This window comes from Panthera pardus, unplaced genomic scaffold (assembly GCF_024362965.1).
Source record: "Panthera pardus isolate Hobbes unplaced genomic scaffold, ASM2436296v1 HiC_scaffold_1, whole genome shotgun sequence".
NCBI lineage: Eukaryota > Metazoa > Chordata > Mammalia > Carnivora > Felidae > Panthera > Panthera pardus.
In genome coordinates this window covers 76,989,969-77,013,079 of record NW_026526654.1, presented here as the reverse complement: position 1 = coordinate 77,013,079, position 23,111 = coordinate 76,989,969, and the positions used below count along the sequence as shown (strand labels likewise).

The following is a 23,111-nucleotide window of genomic DNA, read 5'->3' as shown; positions in this document are numbered from 1 at the left end:
ACTAACATGAATTATTTTGTGGTTTTGTTTGCCTTTTTTTTCCTAAATATTTCATATAGTTAAATAAAAAAGAAGTTAGTGACTTCACTGATGTGATCAAGGCTCAGACCCAGGACTTCTAAACACAGCACTTAACAAAAGAACCACAACTGAGGAACAATCTTCCTTTTTCAGATGATTTGGTATTTGAACTTTTAAATTTTTCATTTTTTCTCCAATTTGATACAGTATTCAGATGGTACAAAGGAAAAAGACATACTTTTCTTCCAACTATAATAAACCAAAGATACAGGTAAAAACACAGATGAGATGAATATGGAAAGCTAGTGCCCACTAGCTTTCATGAGTGCCCACTATTGAAAACATTTGGGATGTGTATAGTAAGATGATAAATGTAAGAAAACTTGGGATGGACTAGATTTTTTCCAGTGTTTTGTGTTTTTTTTTTTGGGGGGGGGGAACAGCAGAGAGAGGGAGACAGAATCCCAGGCCGGCTCTGCGTGCGGTCAGCACAGAGCCCAGCGTGGGGTTGGCTCTCACGAACCATTGACATCATGACCTGAGCCGAAATCAAGAATCAGATGGTTAACAGACTGAGCCACCCAGTCACCCCTGGATTAGATTTTTTAAAAGCATCTTCAGAAATAGGAAATCCTAGTTTTCTGATGAAATTGTGTCACAATTATTTATTTAGTGACTGCTTTTTTATATTAGCCTTGTGCTGGTTACTGAAGATTTATTGGTAACATCCTTCCATTTCTTAATGTGGTCTGGTGTTATCTGTGAAACTTGCCTGTTATGTAGCTGAGTTTGAACTCAATGATGAGTAAAAAAAATTGTAGTATGATATATGTTTTTTAAATTTTATTTATTTATTTGTATTTTTGAGAGAGAAAGAGTGCAAGCAGGGGAGGGCCAGAGAGAGGGGAGACACAGAATCTGAAGCTCTGGGCTCTGAGCTGTCAGCACAGAGCCCAATATGGGACCCAAACTCATCAAGCATGAGATCATGACCTGAGCCAAAGTCAGAAGCTTAACCAAGTGAGCCGCCCAGGCTTAGAGCACACTCTAAGCCTTTTATGCTTTAGACCACACTCCAGCTTAGAGCTGTGACGTGCTTAGAGCACACTCCAGCCTCATTTTAAGTACATCAGAAATTAAGTAACCACACAATAGTTTTATTTGGGTTTAATTTGTCACGTAGGGAGTTACCCATTTCCAGGCAGTATATGAAACAATGTTTCCTCAAGAGTAGTTTTTAATATAAAATGTTATTGTATGTTAATAGCATAGAATTGAAGTCGATAAGAACTTTCTAACTTGTGATTAGTATTGAGTAGTTCCTGGTGTTTGCTTTTATAAGTTCTGCCTCAGCGTTTAGGAGAAATAAAGCCTCTGTTTCATTCCTGAATATCTCACAAATCCCTGCCTTTTTCTCTGGACAGTGCTTGGCCCCAACTTCTATCTGTGGCATAACATCCTCTCAAAGTTAAAGGGGCAAATTAGGCATTAAAGTTTTTTGAAATTGCCCAGAACATACCCTCTTTCTCGCCATAAAGTTTGTAATATGTCTTAAGTAGAAATAAAAGTTTAGCAGGAAATTGCACATGTGATGATGCATGAAGATTACTGTCAACTTGAGTCATAATAAAGTTATTAGAAAATATGGAGAAGATTTATAGTAAAAATATAGACATTTGGAAAAAAGTATTTCCATTTAGTGTATCTTGGGGAGAATGCCTACTGTACAAATGCAACAGACTCAGTCTGTTATTTACCCAACTATTATGGCATCCCTCTATGAAAATTTAATCCAAGATTTAAAGAACATACAATTCAAATTACTTTTGATTATTTCCATGTGGTCTTTTATTATTGATTTCTTTTACTCAACTCCTAGAAAAGTTAGGAGGTATAATGAACATTGAGTCTATCAGTTTTATGTCATAAAATATTTATTTTCCAAGCTACCTATAATATATGTAATTCTTGTGCATGATATAAATACTTTCATCCTTGTATATTAATTAACTCATATCCAACTCAAATTGTAAACTGAAGAAAATGATGAATAAACAGAAGTTCTGAGCTCCGCTGTATGTAAATGGTAAAATATAAGAGAAACAACAGCCCTTTTTCTCATGTCTGAATTCTTATAATTTTACTAAAAACAGGACAAAAAGAAATCTGTAAGCCTTGGCCACCCATACAATAATCCTTCGGAGCTATAATTTCTGTAGGAGAGGAGAAAGAATATAGCATATTCTGAGGTAGACAGATTTCCCTGGGTCACTGATAGACCACCTCCCTGACCTAGAACCCCTTCCCATACTTTGCCACAATATCCACCCCTTTCCTTTCTTTCTAGCTATTTTGGCATGTTTGTTTTCCCCCGTGTCTATTTTTCTATGTTTACGTTTTATAAATTCTTCAGACACATTACCACAACTTTGAAAAATAGCAACAATAATGTGTATGCATTCCACAGTCCTACCACTATTACACATTCTCTTGATTTTAGGTGGTTTGTTTGTTGTTGTTGTTTTACTTTTGTCCAATGTATACTTCAACATACCTTATTTTTAATAGCTATTATGTGATAAGTAATTGTGTCCTCTTTTACTTTCATTGTTTAAATAATTTCAGACTCACAGTAAGTTGCAAAAATAGTACCTAGAGTTCCACGTGCCCTTCCCACAGCATTATTCACCCTTCACTGTTTTTTACATGCATTCATTTGTGCATGTGTATATAGATCAAAGCAATTTCATTTCTTGTAATGGTGTAACTACTGACATTATCAAAATACAGGATTATTAGTGTTACTTCATATCTTCCCAGTTAATTCAAACTTCTCTTTCATGAAGCTTTTCTTGTTCATGATTATGTGATTCTAATCACTCCATCATTCCCTTTAGCATTTGAAATACATACATCTAGATAGTAAATACAGGTGCCTGTTTACATGTTTTAATTAAATGCTCTTACATTTGATATAGGCATGCTTTTCTTTATCCAGTTCATTGGAATTTCCTTTTGGATAAGCATTATGTTCAGTATTTCCTCTCTTTTCGAAGCATTCCATACAGCCAGTGGAAAAAATTAGTTATGTATAGTGTCATCAGTATATTTATGTAAAATCTATGGAGAGTATTTTAAATTATAGAATGTTTGAAATTATTCAAAAGGAGAGACTTCTTAAGGATGATGCAAAGGCTTAAAGTCTTCCAAGGTTACTCTATGGATGTTAATCCACTTCAATTACACTACAAATTTACCCCATAACAAAGTTCATTTTATATTTCTGTTCACCATTATGTCATCCATGCTTAGCAAACTGTCTAACACATAGTATATATATTTATTGTTACTTACTGAATTAATGCATGACTAGAAAGAAAACACAGTCCCCAAGATGATTTAATTGATGCACTTTTATTGTGGTAAAACAGAAAGAACATAAAATGTGCTTTTTAACTATTTTTAAGTGTGCAGTTCAGTTGCATTAATTACATTCACCGTGTTGGATAGCCATTACCATTATTTATTTCCAAGAATTTTCAGCATCCCAAACAAAAACTCTGTGTCCATATCTCTCTCCCCTCAGACTCTGGTACCTCTAATTCACTTTTTATCTTTATGATTTGCCTATTCTCAGTATTTTATATAAGTAGAATTCCTTTATGTCTGGTTTATTTCACTCAGCATAATGTTTTCAAGGTTCATTCATGTTGTAACGTATCTCAGAACTCCATTTTTTTATGGTTGAATGATAAATACTCCATTCTATTTACAGACCCATGTTTTGTTTATCCATTAATCTGTTGATGGACACGTGGGTTGTTTATACCTACTTACTATTATGAATAATGCTGCCGTGTTAACATTGGTCTACAAGTATCTATTTGAGTTTCTATTTTCAATTCTTTTAAGCAGATACAATTCTTGAGTAGAATTGTTGAGTTGTGTGGTAATTCTGTTTAGTTTTTTGAGAAATTTCCAGTTTTCCAGGATGACTCACTTTTTCCATTTCCATGAGGAATCAACAAGTGTTCCAGTATCTCCATATCCTCTCTGACACTTGTTATTTTCTATTTTTGTTGTTGTTGTTTTAATGTGTTGCTGTTGTTTTAATTATGGTCACCCTAGTGAGTAAGAAGTGGTATTTCATTCTTGTTTTGATGTGCATTTTCCTAATGACTAATGATGTTGAGCATCTTTTCATGCATCTGTTGGCAATTTGTATCTTCTTTGGAGAAATGGCTATTCACATCCTTTTTCATTTCCTAATTGAGTTTTTTTTTTTTGGGGGGGGTTTGGTGTTTTCTTTTTTTAACATTTATTCATTTTTGAGAGACAAAGAGAAAAAGAGCATGAGCAGGAGAAGGGCAGAGAAAGACACGGAATCTGAAGCAGGCTCCAGGCTCTGAGAAGTCAGCACAGAACCCAACGCAAGGCTCAAACCCACGAACCATGAAATCATGACCTGAGCCGGCATCGGATGCTTAACCAACTGAGCCACCCTGGTGCCCCCTAATTGACGTTTTTTTTGCTTTTTGTTGTTTTTGGTTAAGTTTTAGGTGTTTTTTATTCTGGATATAAAATCCTTGTCAAGTATATGATTTGGAAATATTTTTTTACTATTCTCTGGGTTATTTTCATTCTCTTGATACTGATTTTGGTACACAAAAGTTTTTAATCATGTCCACTTTGTCTATTTTTGTCCAATTGTTTCTTAAACTTTTGCTATCATATTTTAGACCCAAGGCCAAATCCAAGGTCATGCAGATTTTCCCCTATATTTTCCTCTAATAGTTTTAGTTCCTCAATTTAGGTCTTTGATCCATTTTGAGTTAATTTTTATATATAATGTGAAGTAGGGATTTAACTTCATTCTTTTGGATGTGGATATCCAGTTTTCCAAGTACCATTTATTGAGAGACCATTCTCTTTCCATTGAATGGTCTTGGTACCCTTGTTGAAAATCAATTAACTGTAGATGCCAAGATGATATCTAATTCAAAAGTAGTTCCTGGGGCACAGGGGTGGCTCAGTCATTGTGCGTCCAGCTTCGGCTCAGGTCACAATCTCATGGCTTGTGAGTTCAAGACCCGCATCAGGCTCTGTGGTGACAGCTTGGAGCCAGAAGCCTGCTTTGGATTCTGTGTCTCCCTCTGAGACTCTGCCTCTCTCCCACTTGCTCTCTGCCTGTCTGTCTATCTCTCTGTCTCTCTCAAAAATAAATAAACATTAAAAAATTAAGATTATAATTCATAAGTAGTTCCTGTACGTTAAAAGAAAAACAATTTTAGAATATTAGAAGGTTAAATGAAACTTCCCCTCACCTCATATTTTCACTACCTAGGAGTGATAACAGTTAATCATTGAATGAATATTCATTCAAACTAGATTTCTATACATAAATGCAAAGTTACTTCTCTTGTTATTAGTGTAAGCAGAAATTGGTCTTATAACAGTGATGGCTTATAAATTGCTTTCCCAGTTGGTACTCTAGAGAGCAGCACTGTGCGATAAAAATGTAATGTGAATCACGTACAATTAAAATTTTTCTAATTACCACATTTAAAAAGGTAAACAAGATAGGTGAGATTAATTTTAATAATATATTTTATTTAACCTAAATATCATTTCAACATGTGATCCATATAAAAATAATTAATGAGCTATTTTACATTCCTGTTTTTATACTGTCTTTCAAATCAGATAGGTGTGTGTGTGTGTGTATGTGCGTGTGTCTGATATATATATGTGTGTATGTGTCTGTCTGTCATATGTGTATTTACTTGTAGACTCTTTTTTTTTATTGTTTTTAAATTATTTTGATGACCTTGTTACTACCCTGTGTTAATTATAATGACGAGAAAACTTTATTCACAAGTAACAGTTACTGAGGGAGCCAGCTTTACAAGTCTTTGTTCTTGTTCAGAAGTCCAAACACCACACAAGTTTATCAATTATTTAAAATTAATCAGGTATGGGACACCTGGGTGAGTCAGTCGGTTAAGCATCTGACTCCTGATTTCAGCTCAGGTCATGATCTCACCCATATCAGGTTCTGCACTGGCAGAGAGGAGTCTGCTTGGTACTCTCTCTCTCTCCCTCTTCCTCTGCCCCTCCCTGGCTCACATGAGCACTCTGTCTCTTTCTTTCTCAAAAATAAATAAGTATTTTTTAAAAAATTAATCAGGTATATAATTTATACTTAGAACACATATTAGTTCATCCAGCTACATTTCAAGTACTTCTAATAGCCACATATGAGTATAGATGCTATATTGGTCTCCACAGCTCTTCCTCCCATATATGAATATCTATGCTTCTTTTTTAATGTTAATATAGTCCAAAAATAGAACAAGTTGTTCCAGAATCCCAGAAATATTATAAGTCTTCAAGCAAATATCAGCGAATTGTGTGTAAAAAATTCTTAGAGTGGGTTAAAAATTATGATATCTAAGTCTCTACAACACTAACATTCTTGTACTGGCTTATACACCTATTGATACATGATTATTTATGAAAAATATAAACTAATGTAACTGTACATGATTGCACTTTATGCCAGTGAAGCACACCAGGGTCTTAGCATTCAAGATTTAACGTTGAAAGTTCCTTCTATTCTTCAGTAGTAACATGGGTAACTGGCATAGTGTCATTTATTGTTTTGCCAGGGCATGAGTTGAGACCATGTGTGCTACTGATTTGGTGTGTGGGAATGAATTCGCCAAGCAGTAACACAGCATCAACAGCTCAATACAGTGTGGTTGTTTTCTATTTACTCTGGAAAATAAGGCAATTTTATAATGAACTTTTGTTGTGGGATATAGTATGAGCCTAGGTGGTAGTCACAAAACATAACTAAATACAAAGGTCTTGAAATGTACATCTTGAGAAATATCAAATGTCTATTGTATTATTAGGTTATTTATGAGCATTTTTTGAGAAGCTACGTATGTATAGTAGCTTAATAATACCCAGCACTTTTGTGCTGCAGTTGAGTACAGTCTAGAGCTCTTATGCTAATGGTATAATTTTCTCCATATTTATATTTTACTGTATACTCTTCCTAAGTTATGATGTTTTGAGAATCAGTCTACTGATACACTGATTCTTAGCCCTAGAAAAATATGACAAAGATGATCCTCAAAAAAGTGATCTCAACAGTATAGTATAACTTAAAAAATAGTAGTGCATCTAGCCATGTCTCAGACACATGGTAAGCTCTCAGGAAATGAATTTTTCTGAACAAATATTTACCTTTGTAAATCATGGAAATTATAGAAGGATAGTCACTGTTATTTCATTGATTATAGACCAGTACAGGATTTTGTTTTATTGTCAAATATTATTTTTATTTTGTTTTATTTCTTTAATGTTCATTTAAAAAAATTTTTAACGTTTATTTATTTTTGAGACAGAGAGAGACATAGCATGAATGGAGGAGGGTCAGAGAGAGGGAGAGACAGAATCTACAACAGGCTCCAGGCTCTGAGCTGTCAGCACAGAGCCCGACGCAGGGCTTGAACTCACGGACCGCGAGATCATGACCTGCACCGAAGTCGGCCACTCAACTGACTGAGCCACCCAGGCACCCCAAATGTTCATTTTTGAGAGAGAGAGAAACAAAGTAGAAGTGGGGAGGGGCAGAGAGAGAGGGGGACAGAAGCAGACTGGAGAGAGAATCTGAAGCAGGCTCCAGGCTCTGTGCTGACAAGGCAATCGTGGGACTTGAACTTATGAACCGGGAGAACATGACCTGAGTCAAAATCGGATGCTTAACCCACTGAGCCACCCAGGCGCCCCTATTGTCAAGTTTTAAAAGTTATTATTCTATCAAACTAAAGTTCTTCAAAACCACATTAGTATTAAATCTTAAAGTGCATATTTGAATAGGATAAACCCTAACTTTTTTAATGTTGCATATGTTTTAAATTTAAATTTAATTTTTTTTAATTAAAAGCACAACTCTGAAAGTTTATTTAAAGAATCCTAGTCTAGCTTTACCCTTTTCCTATCTAAATAGAAAATATGAAACATTTCCTCTATTTTCATATTTTTTTTAAGTTTATGTGTTTTGAGAGAGGGAGAGAGAGAGAGACGTGGAGAGGGGCAGAGAGAGAGAGAATCTCCACACTGTCAGTGCAGAACCCAATGCAAGGTTTCAACTCATGAACCGTGAGATCATGACCTGAGCCCAAACCAAGAGTTGAACACTTAACTGACTGAGCCACCCAAATCCCCCTATTTTTTTATTTAATAAAGTTATCATTTCTTGATATCTTTCTGATCGTTTCTAGTAGCATATGTTTTCTCACCAAGGAAGAAATATCTTCAGCAACTTAACATAGGATATAAATGTGTTTGTTTATTGTATATATTTAGAGTTATAGAAAAAATACTGTTTAAAAAATATCTTATAAAACAACCTAGATTATTTTTCATTATAAATACAAACACAAGTATGTGTGTGTGTATGTGTGTGTATATATCTGTCTATATATATATGCATAAGAATATTTGTAATAAAAAGCGGTGTTAAATTTATTTACATAATTTAATGATCTACTAGGATCCTGGGAAACTTATACTTATTTACATTTACATTTATATTTATATTTATATTTATATGAAACACCAACTTTTAGTAACCAATTGGATCTATTTCCACATTGCCTAATGGTTTTTCTATGGCTGAATTTCATATCAATAATCTCTTTGAGATTGATTATTCATTTCTTATATCCTATTTTTCCTATATGCTTTAGTAGGATGTTCATAAAAATAAGCAATGAATATGAAAACAAATGATACATTGAATACTTGCATATTTATTTTCATTAGTTCATTTTTGTATTCATTGAAAACATTAGTTATATCTGGTTTTATTTATATACAGTATGTTTTTACTTCAATCCTTTTACTTACTAATTTCTCCAACTTACTGCACAGAATTTATAAGCACACTTGTTATAATGAACGTTCACAAGGAAAATATTTGAGGTACATAACCTACTTCTTTTCCTGGCAATTAATGATAAGTAGACATTAAGGATATAAAAGTAAAAAAATCAATTCTGGAGTTCCTGAAGACAAGATTTCAACTTAACCCTCCTTTTTTTTACCGTGAAATATTTTCAAAGATTTTGAGATGGATTGAGTCTCTAAGGACATTAAGTTGGTTCACCTAATTGTATACAAAGCAAAAGGAAATGAGAAATGTGAATTGAGCTGACATAGAGGAGGAAAAACCGTTGGGGGGAAAAAATATGTCCTGGGTCTGAGATTTCTACTAGGTCATCTAACTACCATGAAGTGATTGTTGAAGAGAACATAGGGATTTCATTGTCATCCTTCTGGAACCTATTTGTCTTCAAAGTGTTTAGTTTCAAAGGATCCTTAACTTGATATCCAATTCTCTGAAAAAGTCCTTCATCTTGAGGAAATTTTATGCATCCATATAGAAGAGTTAAAAAATTATGACAAAACTGTCTACAGACTTGGCATCTCTCTGCAGGCATTCAAACCCAGTTTAGTATGTTTCCCATGAAGACAAAAATTTGATGCCGATGTTTAATTTACACCTTTTCTTATAGATGTTCATTTTTTTCCAACTTGAATGAATGCATGTGTGCGTGTTTTCTCAAATGGCAGAAAACTTTCTGGAATGATTCGTAGACACAGTTTGAAAATATACTTTTTTCCTGTCATTGCCAAAAGATTGTCTTTGTTGAAATGACAATAGATTATTACCCCTTTGTATACATTCTCATGTGTCCGTTTCCCTTGTTTTAAGTAATTTCTCTAAGTCTACATGTCAGAGAGAATTGTTAGAAAGCTAGGACAGCGATTAAAGTGTCTTCCCTGTCCGGCTCTCGCCCATTTATCAACTCTCAATGTAGTTTATGCCTCAGCCATCACAACAAACACAGAGTTCCTCTCTATGCTAGGTACTCTACTTGTGAGCCTCTCAATATTTTACCTAATTATTCTTTTGAAACTCCTAGAATCAGGTACATGGTAACGCACATTTAAGAAACACTTTTTAAAATGCAGAACAAAATGTGCATCAGTGTTGAAGAATAGGATCATTGCCTAGCCTCTATCATTACTCACATTTTTTTACACAGTCACTAGAAGTTAACGTTTGAGTCCTACAAAAATACCATGTGGGAGAATGAAATGCCATGTCAGAACTGGAAAGGACCTTAGTTACGGTGTTATTTTAGGGATGTGAATACTTCAGTAATTATGGTGTAAGTTATGATGTAATTATGATACAACAATATACTATTTATGAGAAGGAAATTTAAATAAGTGAACAGTCTGAAGGAAAAAATATATATTACCTCATAACTAAATTACTCCACGCTGGCAAGTTAGGTACTTTGAGGTTTGTATTGTGCAGTCTTTTTGGGAGAGAGAGATGACCTAAGGCAGTGGTTTTCAACACCGAGTTTACATCAAAATAATTTGGGAAGCTTTAAAATGATACCAATGCCTGGGCCCTGTCATTGGAGATTATTGTCTTATGATTGGTACTTTTTAACAACTCCCCTGTTGATTCTTTTGTACAGCCAGATTGAGAACCATACATTGAAGCGATACCCTTGATTTGGGAGGATTAAATTCAGTTCGACAACAAAAGTACATTGAGTATGTACAGTATGCCAGGCATTTGTACTTAATATCCCAGGGCACCTGGGTGGTTCAGTCACTTGAGCATCCGACTTAGGCTCAGGTCGTGATCTCATAGTTCGTGAGTTCGAGCCCCACATTGGGCTCGCTCCTGTCCGTGTCGAGCCTGCATCAGATCCTCTGTCCCCTTCTCTCTGCCCCTTGCCCACTTACACTCTCTTTCTCTCAAAAATAAACATTAAAAAAAAGATCCTCCCTTTCATTAACAAATTTATGATGTAATAGGGAGATATATGTGTGAGTATATTACTACAAAATATAAATATATTTCAGAGGGAATATTTTCTGATTAATGAAAGTATTAAGCAGCGAGAAAATAATGATCTAGGCTTGATCCCATTTCCAAAGTTTTAAGATTATCATCTCTTGTACACACTTTAGGGATTTATTACATTACCAACATAAACTGTTGTTACAAGTTATACTTTTCTTGGAGAATACTTTTCCCTTCACATTCCAGTTTTTTCTTTGCATTTACACATTTTTGTTTACTATTCAGTACTGAGTATGATATTTTACTGAGGTTGTAAAAAGTTTGGAATTTTCAAAGATGCCCAAATAATTATTTGTGCTATTTTTATAACTGTCATTCAGAAATTATTAAACAAGCTTTAAAAACCATATTCAAGCCTGATGATTTCTGAGATAAAATATACTTTATCTTCTGAGGAATATTTTGTTGTCCCTTTTTCTCTCATTTAGTTTTTTTTCTTCTCATTTGAAAGAAAGAAACCTGTGTTTATGAGATGCCTTATGAGATGTAGAGAGGAACACAGGCAATGGACGTGAAGCTTGAGCAAGAAATTCATCTTTGGTTTTTAAGCCCCTGAGATTCGGGGGCTGTCACAATGTAATCTTGTCTCTCCTGTGGGAGAGATGCCCTCATTTTTGGCAGAGTAAACCATTACTAGGTTCTTTAAAGAGAGTGGATGAAAAGCAAATATTTATTTGTGCCTGTCTGAAAATGTGACTCATCTATCCTCATATGTTATTGATACTTTGGGTAGATATTGTGCCCTGAATGTTCTCCATAACTGTGCAAGCGTTTCCTTTTCTTCTCTTTTTTTTTTTTTTTTTTTAATTTTTTTTTCAACGTTTTTTATTTATTTTTGGACAGAGAGAGACAGAGCATGAACGGGGGAGGGGCAGAGTGAGAGGGAGACACAGAATTGGAAACAGGCTCCAGGCTCCGAGCCATCAGCCCAGAGCCTGACGTGGGGCTCGAACTCACGGACCGCGAGATCGTGACCTGGCTGAAGTCGGACGCTTAACCGACTGCGCCACCCAGGCGCCCCTCCTTTTCTTCTCTTTTGTGGATTTGCTACTGAGAAGTTTAGTTTGATTCTTATTCTTGATTCTTTGTATTTTTTTTTCCTGTTAGCCTTTTTGTTAACCCTCGTGTTAGGGAAAATGTTATGATGATGTGCCTTGCTAGGGGTTTTATGTCATGTGCTTCATTCCTGGGAGCAATTTTAAATTTATCTGATTTAAACTAAATCCTCTCTTCCATGGTCCCCATCCACTCTTTCTAGAGTTCCTACTCAGTGGGCCTTTCAGTTGGAGAGCCTCCAGTCTCCTTATTTCTTTAGTTTTGTTGGTGCTGTTAAGGTTTTTGCATCCCTTTATCCTTTTGTTGGCACTTTATCTTTTTTTCTGTTTCCTGGGGGGGGAGATGTTTGCAACTTTGTCTTTTAAGCCTTCTTTTTTTGATGCTTGCAATGTCTTCCCATCCCTTAACCGTGTAATTAGAGACTCATTTTTCTGTTTCTTCCCTGCCTTTCATTTTCCAAGGTTTTTGTTGTTGTTGTTGTTGTTGTTGTTGTTGTGTTGTTGTTGTTGTTGTTATTGTTCCTGGTATCTCTTTTGTTCTCTTATCTGGGTCTGGGTCTTTCTTGTCGAGTTGCCAACTCGAGATCATGGCTTCAAAGGTGATAGAAGTGTCGGCAGCGGCTCTTCCGCGAGCTCCAGCACCAGCTCCGGCACCTGTGGGGTTCGGGAGAGCAACTGAACAAGCTGTCGGGCCTCACACAGCTCTGGGACCCCTTCCAGCCCCAGAGCTGAAGGCAGTGCCCGCTCTAGAACTAGAAGCAGCTCCAGACCCGCTCCAGGACAGAGCTCGAGCCGGCCCCGGGGATAAAGGCAGTGCCATCGTGAACTGCAGCACTGGCTCCAGCAGCAGTTCCAGAGCCGGGGCCAGGTTCAGAACAGGTCCCAGCGGCGGCTCTGGAGCCACAGCCAGCGTCTGCACCAGCTGCAGAGGTAGAGCTAGGGCTGGCCGCCGAGCTACAGCCAGCTCCAACAGGAGCTCTTGCTCCCACTCCGCACCTCACGCCAGTTCCGGCTCTAGCTCGAGTCACGAGCAACTCCAGCTCCGGAGTCCTCTGCATCACAGTTTTCACACCAGGTCTGGCAACAGGGCGAGACTTAGAGTCAGCCCAGAACTAGAGCCAGTCCAACAACCAGCTCTCTCACTGCAGTCTGAGCATCAGCTCGAGAGCTGGATCTAGCTCCACACCGAGTGCCGACCCTGGTACCATACCACCACTGGCATCGCAGATAGAGTCAGCTCCAGAGGGAGAGCCCGCGTAGGCTCCGGCTCCCGTGCCAGCCCCCGGCTACAGCCAGCGCCAGCTCTCGCTTTCCATCCCCTCCCTGGGGATGGCATCTTTTTGTCTTTTCTACTTTTCAATTTATATTGCGTATACTTTGGGGCGTGCTGTATTTTGCGTTTTACAAGTCACGTGCAATAAAACTTAAGTTCTTGATCATCAAAAGGAGAATGATGTTAGTGATTAAAGGGTCTTGTTTGTATCTTTTTGTTTCGTTGAGCCAGTGCAACCAGTGAATTATTTTCTTTTAAATAGTGCTATCATAACTTTGCTACTATTCTTAAATTTTGTTAGATCTTTTCTTATCTCTGTTAATTGCTTCTTCTTCTGTTTTTTATTTGAAGTTTTTTATTTATATTCTAGCTACTTAACATATGGTAAAATTGGTTTCAGAAGTAGAATTTAGTGATTCATCACTTACATACAACAGTCAGTGCTCATCACAAGTGCCCTCCTTAATACCCAACACCTGTGTAACTCACCCCCACACCCACCTCCCTCCATCAACCCTCAGTTTGTTCTCTCTAGTTAAGAGTCTCTTAGGGTTTGTTGGGGCGCCTGCATGGCTCAGTCGGTTGGCATCCAACTCTTGATTTTGGCTCAGGTCAGGATCTCATAGATGTGGGATTCAGCCCTGCATCAGGCTACGTGCTGAGCCTGCTTGGGATTCTCTCTTTCCCCCTCTCTCTGCCCCTCCCTCCCTCACTCACACTTGTTCTCTCTCTTTCAAAATAAATAAATAAACATTTTTTTAAAGAGTCTCATTGTTTGCTTCTCTCTCCCCTTTTTAATTTTAGAAATGTGAATGATTCCCAAAACTCAGCCTAGGTCTTTTGATCCTCTTTCTGTTGATTCTTCTTTAGAGACGTGCCTCTGGTTTGCCTTAATCAATATTTTCATGTAAATAATCTCAAATTCCACATTCTATTTGATATACCATCATGATTCTCAATCCAACAAATATATACTTAAGCAATCCTGTGGTTTTCCTCAAATGTGTTCCATTCTTAAATATTTTCATGAGAATGCCACCATTCTTCCTGCCATTCATGTTAAACACTTAAACCTTATATTCTTCCACGTTGTTACTTTAGCCATTAAATCCAGTTTCTCATCCAGCCCTGGCATCTCTTCTTTGTAATGTCTCTTGTTTTCCATTCACCTATTCGAAGTACCGGTGTAGGCTTCTATTGCTTCTCTTCTGGAAAGGCACATAAAACAGTCTTCTACCACTTTCTCTTCCTCAAAAATGTCAAATTACTCTTCTAAAGCATATTTCTTGCCTGAAGTCTTGCAGTGATATATTTTCAGTGTCTTTCTTCATCCTTTAAATTCTAGTATCCTTAACTTGGCTAAGACTTATTTGTGCTGCTCCTCTATCAAAGATTGCAGATTAGTGTCTCATGGGCTGAGGCGTCTCACAGATATTTTTTGTTTGATCTTTGATCTGAACAGAGTTTTTAAAACATTTTACTCTGTGATCTTTTAGACACAGTATAATTTGGGATGCATATGTAATATCTGAATATGTACTTTGAAATATCTTCTTGAAAAATCCCATGCATATTAAAGTTTATGCTGATAAAAGAGCCTTGGTGTACAAACAGTGTCATAAAGAAAATCATGTTTAAAAAGTTGTCTGTAAGAATTTACTCTTCGGAGTGTCATGGTTCTCGCTATATAAGAATCAGTTTTCCCTAACTGAAGCTAATGCCACAATAAATGTCAAGTATTCCTGAGAAATTTCCACATTTTGTGGGATATTGGCTTGCAATAAATATAGTATATGTAATGGGAATATGCAAAATACATAAAAGGATGATGGTAGAAGACATCTTATTAAAACATAGCAAAAAGAGTTCCCTGTAATTGTTCACAATAGAAATGATTGGAAAGTTTTAATAAGCTCTGTAAAGTGCAATAGTGGTCTTATCATTTAGATGAATTTTTGCTAAAGGTTATGTATGATAGCTAAAATACAGTGGCTTTGCTAAAACCACGTAGCCAACCATAGAGCCATTTAGGTCTTTATAAGATCATTATAGTCCCCAGGCTTCCATATCCCAAGTTGTTGATTCTCTCTCCTGGGGAAATGTAGGTTCATGATGTGTTCTTCTTTAATTCTTCACAGATTGACTTACAGCAGAAAATACTTATACACCAAGTATCTATGTTGGGGGACCGCATTTTTTCCCCAGCATGGGTGCAAAGCTCTAAAAAGGCAGTGTGATCAAGAGTAGAGAGAAGGGCCGACATAAAGACTGCTTTTTGTGAAGCTGAATTTGTGGGGAGACAGGTGACTACCTCGGTGTGTAGCACTTTAGTAGTAGGAAAATCATGCAGAAAAATCTGGCTAACAAATCTGGCTAGATGAGTGATGTGAGTGGTCAGTAGGGTTTTTTTTTTTTTTATAAAATGTATTAAGGAAGTGTTTATTTACAGTACTATTGAAAAGGATATTACTTTTAATCCAAAAAAGTTGTAATTTTCCAGCTATATAAAAAGCAAAAAAAAAAAAAAAAAACAAATCAGTCGACTAAACCAGGATCCATTGAAAAAAAATTGGTTAAAGCATATTCTAAATATGTCATAGGAAGAGTATAAAGTAAGCAATATACTTTCCTAATCCAGAAACACTGTATAACAATCAGAAATTTATAATGATTACACTGTGGAACCACCAAATGCACAAATATGTTCTCATCTAGATCAGCAAGGAGAGATTACATTTGGATATGGTATTAATGTTTTCTCCTTTTTGTGTTGTTTTTTTACAAATTCAAAAGAATTCATTTGTAAACTTTTTTTCCCTCTGTACTTTTCAGTCACTTGGAATGCACGTGTAAATAGAACATTTAATCTCCTGATCAATTTAAATATGTTGTATATAGTTCTGATTTTCTTTACGTGCTCATTTTTCTTATACTTGGTTTGGTTTCTCCTTTTAGGAATGGCAAAATTCTATTCAGAAGAATGCAGGACTTGCATTTATTGAACTCATCAATGAAGGAAGGTAATTAATTTTACACTTTTTAGATAATTCATCTGTGTACATTTTATTCCACTAGGCGACTGCTCTCCTACCATCTGTTCCAAAAATGGGTAAGAAAATATATTTTAGTTAAATAATTTATCATACAGGTAATTAATCTTCAAAGGAACAAAGTTTAAGATACTAATCATTTATTTTGGGGTAGGGGAAAGCATGTATGAAATAAAGGAACAGACTTTCTAAGACTTTTGTGAGATGGAGCCTCATCTTAACTGGGTAGAAAAGTTGTGTAACACAGATCGAGTGAGCCGCTCGGCAAGCCCATCTGCCACTCCATCTGTTTTCAAAGCCGTGTTCGGCATTCACTCCCGCAGCCCATCTCCGTTCATGTGAAGGAGTTTTATCTGAACATGTCATGTTGTCCGATATCCAACTGAAAATGGGAAGGATATTAATTATGGGAAGAAGAACAGTCAGGTCAGGAATTTATATGTACCATTGTTAAAATGAAGCTGTAAGTAAATTCATGTTTGAGCCCATCATTGTACTCATCACTTTATGATAAACAGTTGTTCACTGTGATTTTTCCAATACTTTATTGGCAGTGGATACATGAAGATAGATGTAACTGTCACCAGTTTGACATGTATAGCTTCTGTCAGCCAAAGACCTGCATCCTTTACAATTCTTTTCTATGATATAATGTATTCATTGGAAAATAGTGACTGAATATTTGGCATAATCTATTTATTTCTTACTTGAAACTGGATTTAATTAAATTGATGATAAGGGGATAACACTTACTGTATATAAAACTTCTCTTTATCAAAGGAGGTGTCATCAAAGGATATTTGACAAGATAGTCCTTGAAAATTAATTTATATATGCTGTAGAAACCCATTTAAAAAATTAACTAGGGACACCTGGGTGGCTTAGTTGGTTGAGCATCTGACTCTTGATTTCGGCTCAGGTCATGATCCCAGGGTCGTAGAATGAAGCCCTGTGTCAGGCTGCACATTCAGCATGGAGCCTGCTTTAGAGTCTCTCTCTTTCTCCCTCTCCCCTTCTCCCCAGCTCATGCTCTGTCTCTCTTTCAAAAAAAAAAAAAAAGGGATTAACTTCAATGCACATTAGTATTACTTTTTTAGTATTAGTTTTTTCTCATCAGTTTATTATAATTAGAGACATAACCTCTTTTTATAGTAATTTATCTTATTTTATATTTCTCATTTACATTTTCCATGACTAAATTATTTTTAGTCATAGTAATACAACTCTAGAAGTTAAAATAAATTTTACATTTATTGCAAAGCAAAAGATACAGGAAAATACCAGTTTTCTTTTATAACATAAATACTAATTTTACATAATAATAACATACTTAGTTCTTATAAAACTTGGTTGTGATGAGAATTGATAATAATTATTATCCATCCTAAGGCAATGGAAAACATATAAAAACAAAAATTTGCCCAGACTATTCATTTTCATTTTAGTTATAGAAATCTCTCAAATCACATACATGCTAATTTTGCCAATTTGTTTCAACTGTGAAGTAAAAAACAAAAATTATCTTGTCATCAGTAACTCTGAAGACTTAATATAATTGGATCTTCCTCACTTAAGATTATAGTTATTGTCTTAGGAAAGGAAAGAGTAGAAAATTTGCTCATACCAGAGGTTTTAGCTTCTGATACTGTTTTATTGCTTAGGGGTAGAGTTTGGAATTCGTTTTGTTTTGTTTTAGGAAAAGAGTTAGATTGATAGAAAGCAGTTATAATTTTTTTAAATTTTAGTCCCTGAAAACCTTCCAAATGCCCATCATAATGTTCTTTGTGTCATTCTAGAATTTGTTTTCATTTTTCATACCAATTATTCCTCCAATAAAGACGATTTTGAAACAAAAATTGAAACATGACTAGCTATAAATATGAAAGAACAGATCATGTGTACATTGATACAGCAAAAGTCTATTCAGTGCCTATACTACATACAAATACTATTCTGGAGATGGGAATAGAGAAGTAAATGATACAAACATGGTTCTGAATTTTGGGGGAGAGACAAATATTAGAGGAATACACACAGTATTACAAGGGTGCTGTGATAGAGGTGATATAGGTATGAATACAAGCAAAAGACAAGGCATCTAATCTAGACTGAAGGGGTGTATTACCCAGGTGGTAGGACTATCAGGGTTTTCAAACAATGTATCAAAGAAAAACAAATACAATAGAACAAAGATAGCCTTTTCAACAAATGGTGCTGGACATCCACATGCAAAAAAATAATAATAAATCTAGACACAGACTTTATACCCTTCATAAAAATCACTCAAAGTAGATCAGAGATCTGAATGTAAAATGCAGAAGTATAAAACCCGTAGAAGATAACATAGGAGAAAATCTAGATGACCTTGCGTTTGGTGATGACTTCTTAAATACAATACCAAAGACATGATCCATGAAAGAAAGAGTTGACAATCTGGACTTCATTAAAATTGAAAACTTCTGGGGGTGCCTGGGTGGCTCAGTCGGTTAAGTGTCCGACTTTGGCTCAGGTCATGATCTCATGGTTCGTGAGTTCAAACACTACATCAGGCTGTCTGCCATCAACACAGAGCCCACTTTGAATCCTTTGTCCCCCTCTCTGTGCCCCTCCCCCACTTTCTTGTATGCTCACTCACTCTCTCAAAAATAAATAAACATTTTTAAAAATTTTTTTTAACGTTTATTTATTTTTGAGACAGAGAGAGACAGAGCATGAACAGGGGAGGGTCAGAGAGAGAGGGAGACACAGAATCTGAAACAGGCTCCAGGCTCTGAGCTGTCAGCACAGAGCCCGACGCGGGGCTTGAACTCACAGACCGTGAGATCATGACCTGAGCCAAAGTCGGACGCTTAACCAACCGAGCCACCCAGGGACCCCATAAATAAACATTTGAAAACAATTTAAAACTTCTGTTAAAGTCAATGTCAAGAGAATGAAAAGACAAGCCATGGACTGGGAGAAAATATTTACAAAAGATACTTCTGATAAAGGATTGTTATCTAAAATAGCAAAGAATTCTTAAAACTCTACAATAAGAAAATAAACAATCCAGTTAAAAAAATGATTCAAAGACATTAACAGACACCTCACCAAAGAATATCTACATATGGCAAATAAGCTTAGAAAAAGATGCTTGTCATCATCAGGGAAATGCAAATCAAAACAACAGTGAATAGTACTACATACCTTTTAGAATGGCCAAAATCTGAAACACTGACACCACCAAATGCTGACAAGGATGTGGAGCAGCAGGAACTCTTATTCATTGGTGGTGAGAATACAGAACGGTATAGCCACATTGCAAAACAGGTGGGTAGTGTTTTTTGTTTGTTTTTTTGTTGTTTTTTTTTTTATAAAACTAAACATATTCTTACTGTAGATCCAGCAGTCATTCTCCCTTGTATCTACTCAAAAGAGTTGAAAACATGTTTACATAAAAACATTCACACAGATATTTCTAGCCTCTTTATGCATAATTGCCAAAATTGGGAAGCAACCAAGATGTCTTTAGTAGATGAAGGGATAAACAGATACCCGTATATTTATGAGGTACATCCAGACAATGGAATATTTATTTTTTAGTGAAAAAAATAAATGAGACAAGAAATGAGCTGTTGAGCCATGAAAAGATATGGAGAAACTTTAATTGCACAATACGAAGTGGAAGAAGCAATCTGAAAAGGCTTCATACTGTATGATTTCAACTATATGACTATATATGTCTCTAAGGAGACAGTAAAAAGATTAGTAGTTGCCAGGAGTTAGGGAAGAGGAAGGCATAAATAAATAGGCAGAGCACAGAAGATTTTTAGGCCAGTGAATCTAGTCTGCTTGATACTCTAACAGTGGATACATGTCATTATACATTTGTCAAAACTCATAGAAGCTACAACACCAAGATGTAAACTATGGACCTTAGGTGATAAAGCTGTCTTAATGTAAGTTCATCATTTGTGACAAATGTACCACTCTGGTAGGGAATGGTGGTAATGGAGGAGATATGTGTGTGGGGAGGGGATATTTGGGCATTCTCTGTATCTTCTACTCAAGGTTGCTGTGAACCTACAATTACTCTAAAAATAGTCTATAAAAAAAAAAAACAACCAACAACAGGAGGTTCAAAATAAAAAGTGTATACAAGTCGAATGCCAAAGATGGCATTGAGAACTGAGAGATGGTTAGAACTTGGCTAGGTACAAGAAGAAAAAAAAGAGGAATAAAATTCTGGACCAAGGGAATAATTTGATACCAAAGCCTGGAGGCAAGAGATAGCAAGACATGTTGCTGGACAGCTCTTTTTAATCAGCCAAAAGCTATGTATGTGCCTGTTGTGTACCAGCCACATAGGCAAGGTCATCGCATCTTGGCAAGGGTGGGCGGCAAGGGTCATGCCATGAAGGGTTTATAAGCTATGCTAAGGGTGCTATGATATAATTAAAGAGAGCTAGGCATAATCTACAGTGTAGCAAGTGGACTCCGGATTGAAACTAATCTGAGATTCAGAAATCTTGCTTAAGATGCTGGTATCATAGACTGACTAATAGTGGCTATGAGGAGGGAAGAAGTGGACACATTTAAAGTATCGTTTGGAAATTAAGTCTAGAGAAGTGCTGATAGATTAGATTGTAAGAGGGAAAAGAAGGGATCAAACATAACTTGATTGCTGGCTTTAATAGCTGGATGGTTTATACTGTAAGTATAGTGTAGTTGGAACAATAGAGAAGGAAGAATATGGGTTGGGTGGGACATAGTTTCACTTTTGGTTACACTGATTTTGTAGCGTCTGTGAAATTTCTGAGTGGAAATGTTGAATAGACATCTTGAATTTGCATCTCCAAAGAGACAGGTAGAATGGGGATTTGGATTTAGGAGTCCTGAGCTTATATGGTAAATGGTAGATAAGGATACAGATGTGATGCTCGGGGAACCTGTGTGGAAGGAGCAGAGAACATGATGCCATGCTTTTTGCTGCTGTTTCTGCTGGGAATCCTCTTTACCCACAGCTGTACATGATTGGCTGTTTTTTGTCATTTAGGAATCAGCTGAAATGTCACCCCCTCAGAGAGGCTACCTTAACCATCTTATTGAGTTACCACACTTCCGTCATGATTTTGTTTTAACATTTAGTAACACCATCTCAAATTATTTTCATTCTTTACGTCCATCTTCTTTACCAAAATGTACTTGGCCTTAAGAATTTGTGTCTTCTTCACTGATATATTCCTGGTTTCTGGAATAATACCTAGCACATAGTTCACAATCACAAATATTTATTGAAGGAATTAAGAAAAGAATGATGAGTAGAATGTGTGAGAAGCAATGAGGAGTCAACAAAAGAGGGGTTTTTTTTTTTTTAATTTTTAATTTATTTTGAGAGAGAGAGAGAGAGAGAGAGAGAGAGAGAGAGAATCCCAAGTAGGCTCCACACCATCAGCACAGGGCTTGACATGGGGCTTGAACCCACGAACCATGAAATCATGATCCGAGCTGAAACCAAGAGTCTGCCCTTTAACTGCTGAGCCACCCAGGCACCCCAGCAAGAGGGTTTTTAAGTTAGGATGAGAGGGACCACTGGATTCGGTGACAAGATGGTCATGTTGGTTTCACCCACACGTACACCGGTGAGTACCTGTGTGCTAAGGGTGCTGCGTAGAGACCCAGGCCCTGCTGTAAGAGAGCTTACAGTCCAGTGGGGACAGCAGTCTTCTAATTACTGGTATTATAAATATGCCAGAGTAGAGGGTACTGCGGGAGCAGATAATTAAGGGAATGACTTCTGAGAAAGCAGTGACTTAACTAGAGTACTGGGGTCAGGACCTAGGTTGTTTTGAGCTGAGGAGTGAGTGGGATGTGAGCGTAGTCACCAAGTACAACTCCGAGGAGTTTGGCCAAGAAGGGGAAAGATAGAGTGGTTGCTGCAGATGGGTTTTTTGGGTAGTGAGGGTATTTTTTGGAACATCTTTCTTGCCCCTTTTCTCTGAATGTTGGAAATAACATATGACATTTATTATAACTGCTGCAATATAGGCTTTTAAAAATGGAAGTTTTGTTGTTGTCATTGCTTATATATTTAGAATTTTACTGACTCTGACCTTCAATTTACCTCATTTCTTTTCACTTTAGACCTTTCTCTTTCATAAATTTGAACTTGGGAGTTCCAGATTTTAAGAAAATAGCATATATAGGGGCATATGGGTGGCTCTGTCGGTTGAGCATCCGACTTCAGCTCAGGTCATGATTTCACCATTCGTGAGTTCAGGCCCCGCATCAGACTTGCTGCTGTCAGCATGGAGCCCGCTTCCAATCCTCCGTCTCCCTCTCTCTCTGCATCTCTCCTGCTTGGGCTCTCTCTCTCAAAAATAAAATAAACATTTAAAAATATGTATATATTTTTTGAGGAACCTCCACACTGTTTTCCGGAGTGGCTGCACCAGTTTGCATTCCCACCAACAGTGCAAGAGGGTTCCTGTTTCATATTTAAAAAAATAATAATAAAATAAAATAAAACAAAATACGATAAAAAATAAAAAAACTAAAAAATATAATAAAATAAAATAAAAATATGTGTTTATATATCATATTTGGATAGTTAGGATGTAGTTACAGTGAAGACACATTACTCTGTTAGATAAACAGATAGGCTTCTATTTTTTGAGGCCCTACTATGTGCCAAGCACAAATTAGACTCTTTATACACTCTTCTATCTCATTTGCGCAGACGTACAGCATTTTTCTTAACTTTCTCT

General features: G+C 36.4%; 1 protein-coding gene across 9 annotated transcripts in view; it reads left to right on the top strand.

The window, feature by feature from the left end:
• Window positions 1-23,111, top strand: part of NBEA (neurobeachin) — a 678,493-nt gene that overhangs the window by 326,784 nt on the left and 328,598 nt on the right. For all 9 annotated transcript variants that reach the window (XM_053900309.1, XM_053900303.1, XM_053900292.1 and 6 more), the window contains one exon: window positions 16,271-16,335. In XM_053900309.1, the coding sequence (XP_053756284.1) occupies window positions 16,271-16,335 (65 nt within the window). The remainder of the gene's footprint in view (window positions 1-16,270; window positions 16,336-23,111) is intronic.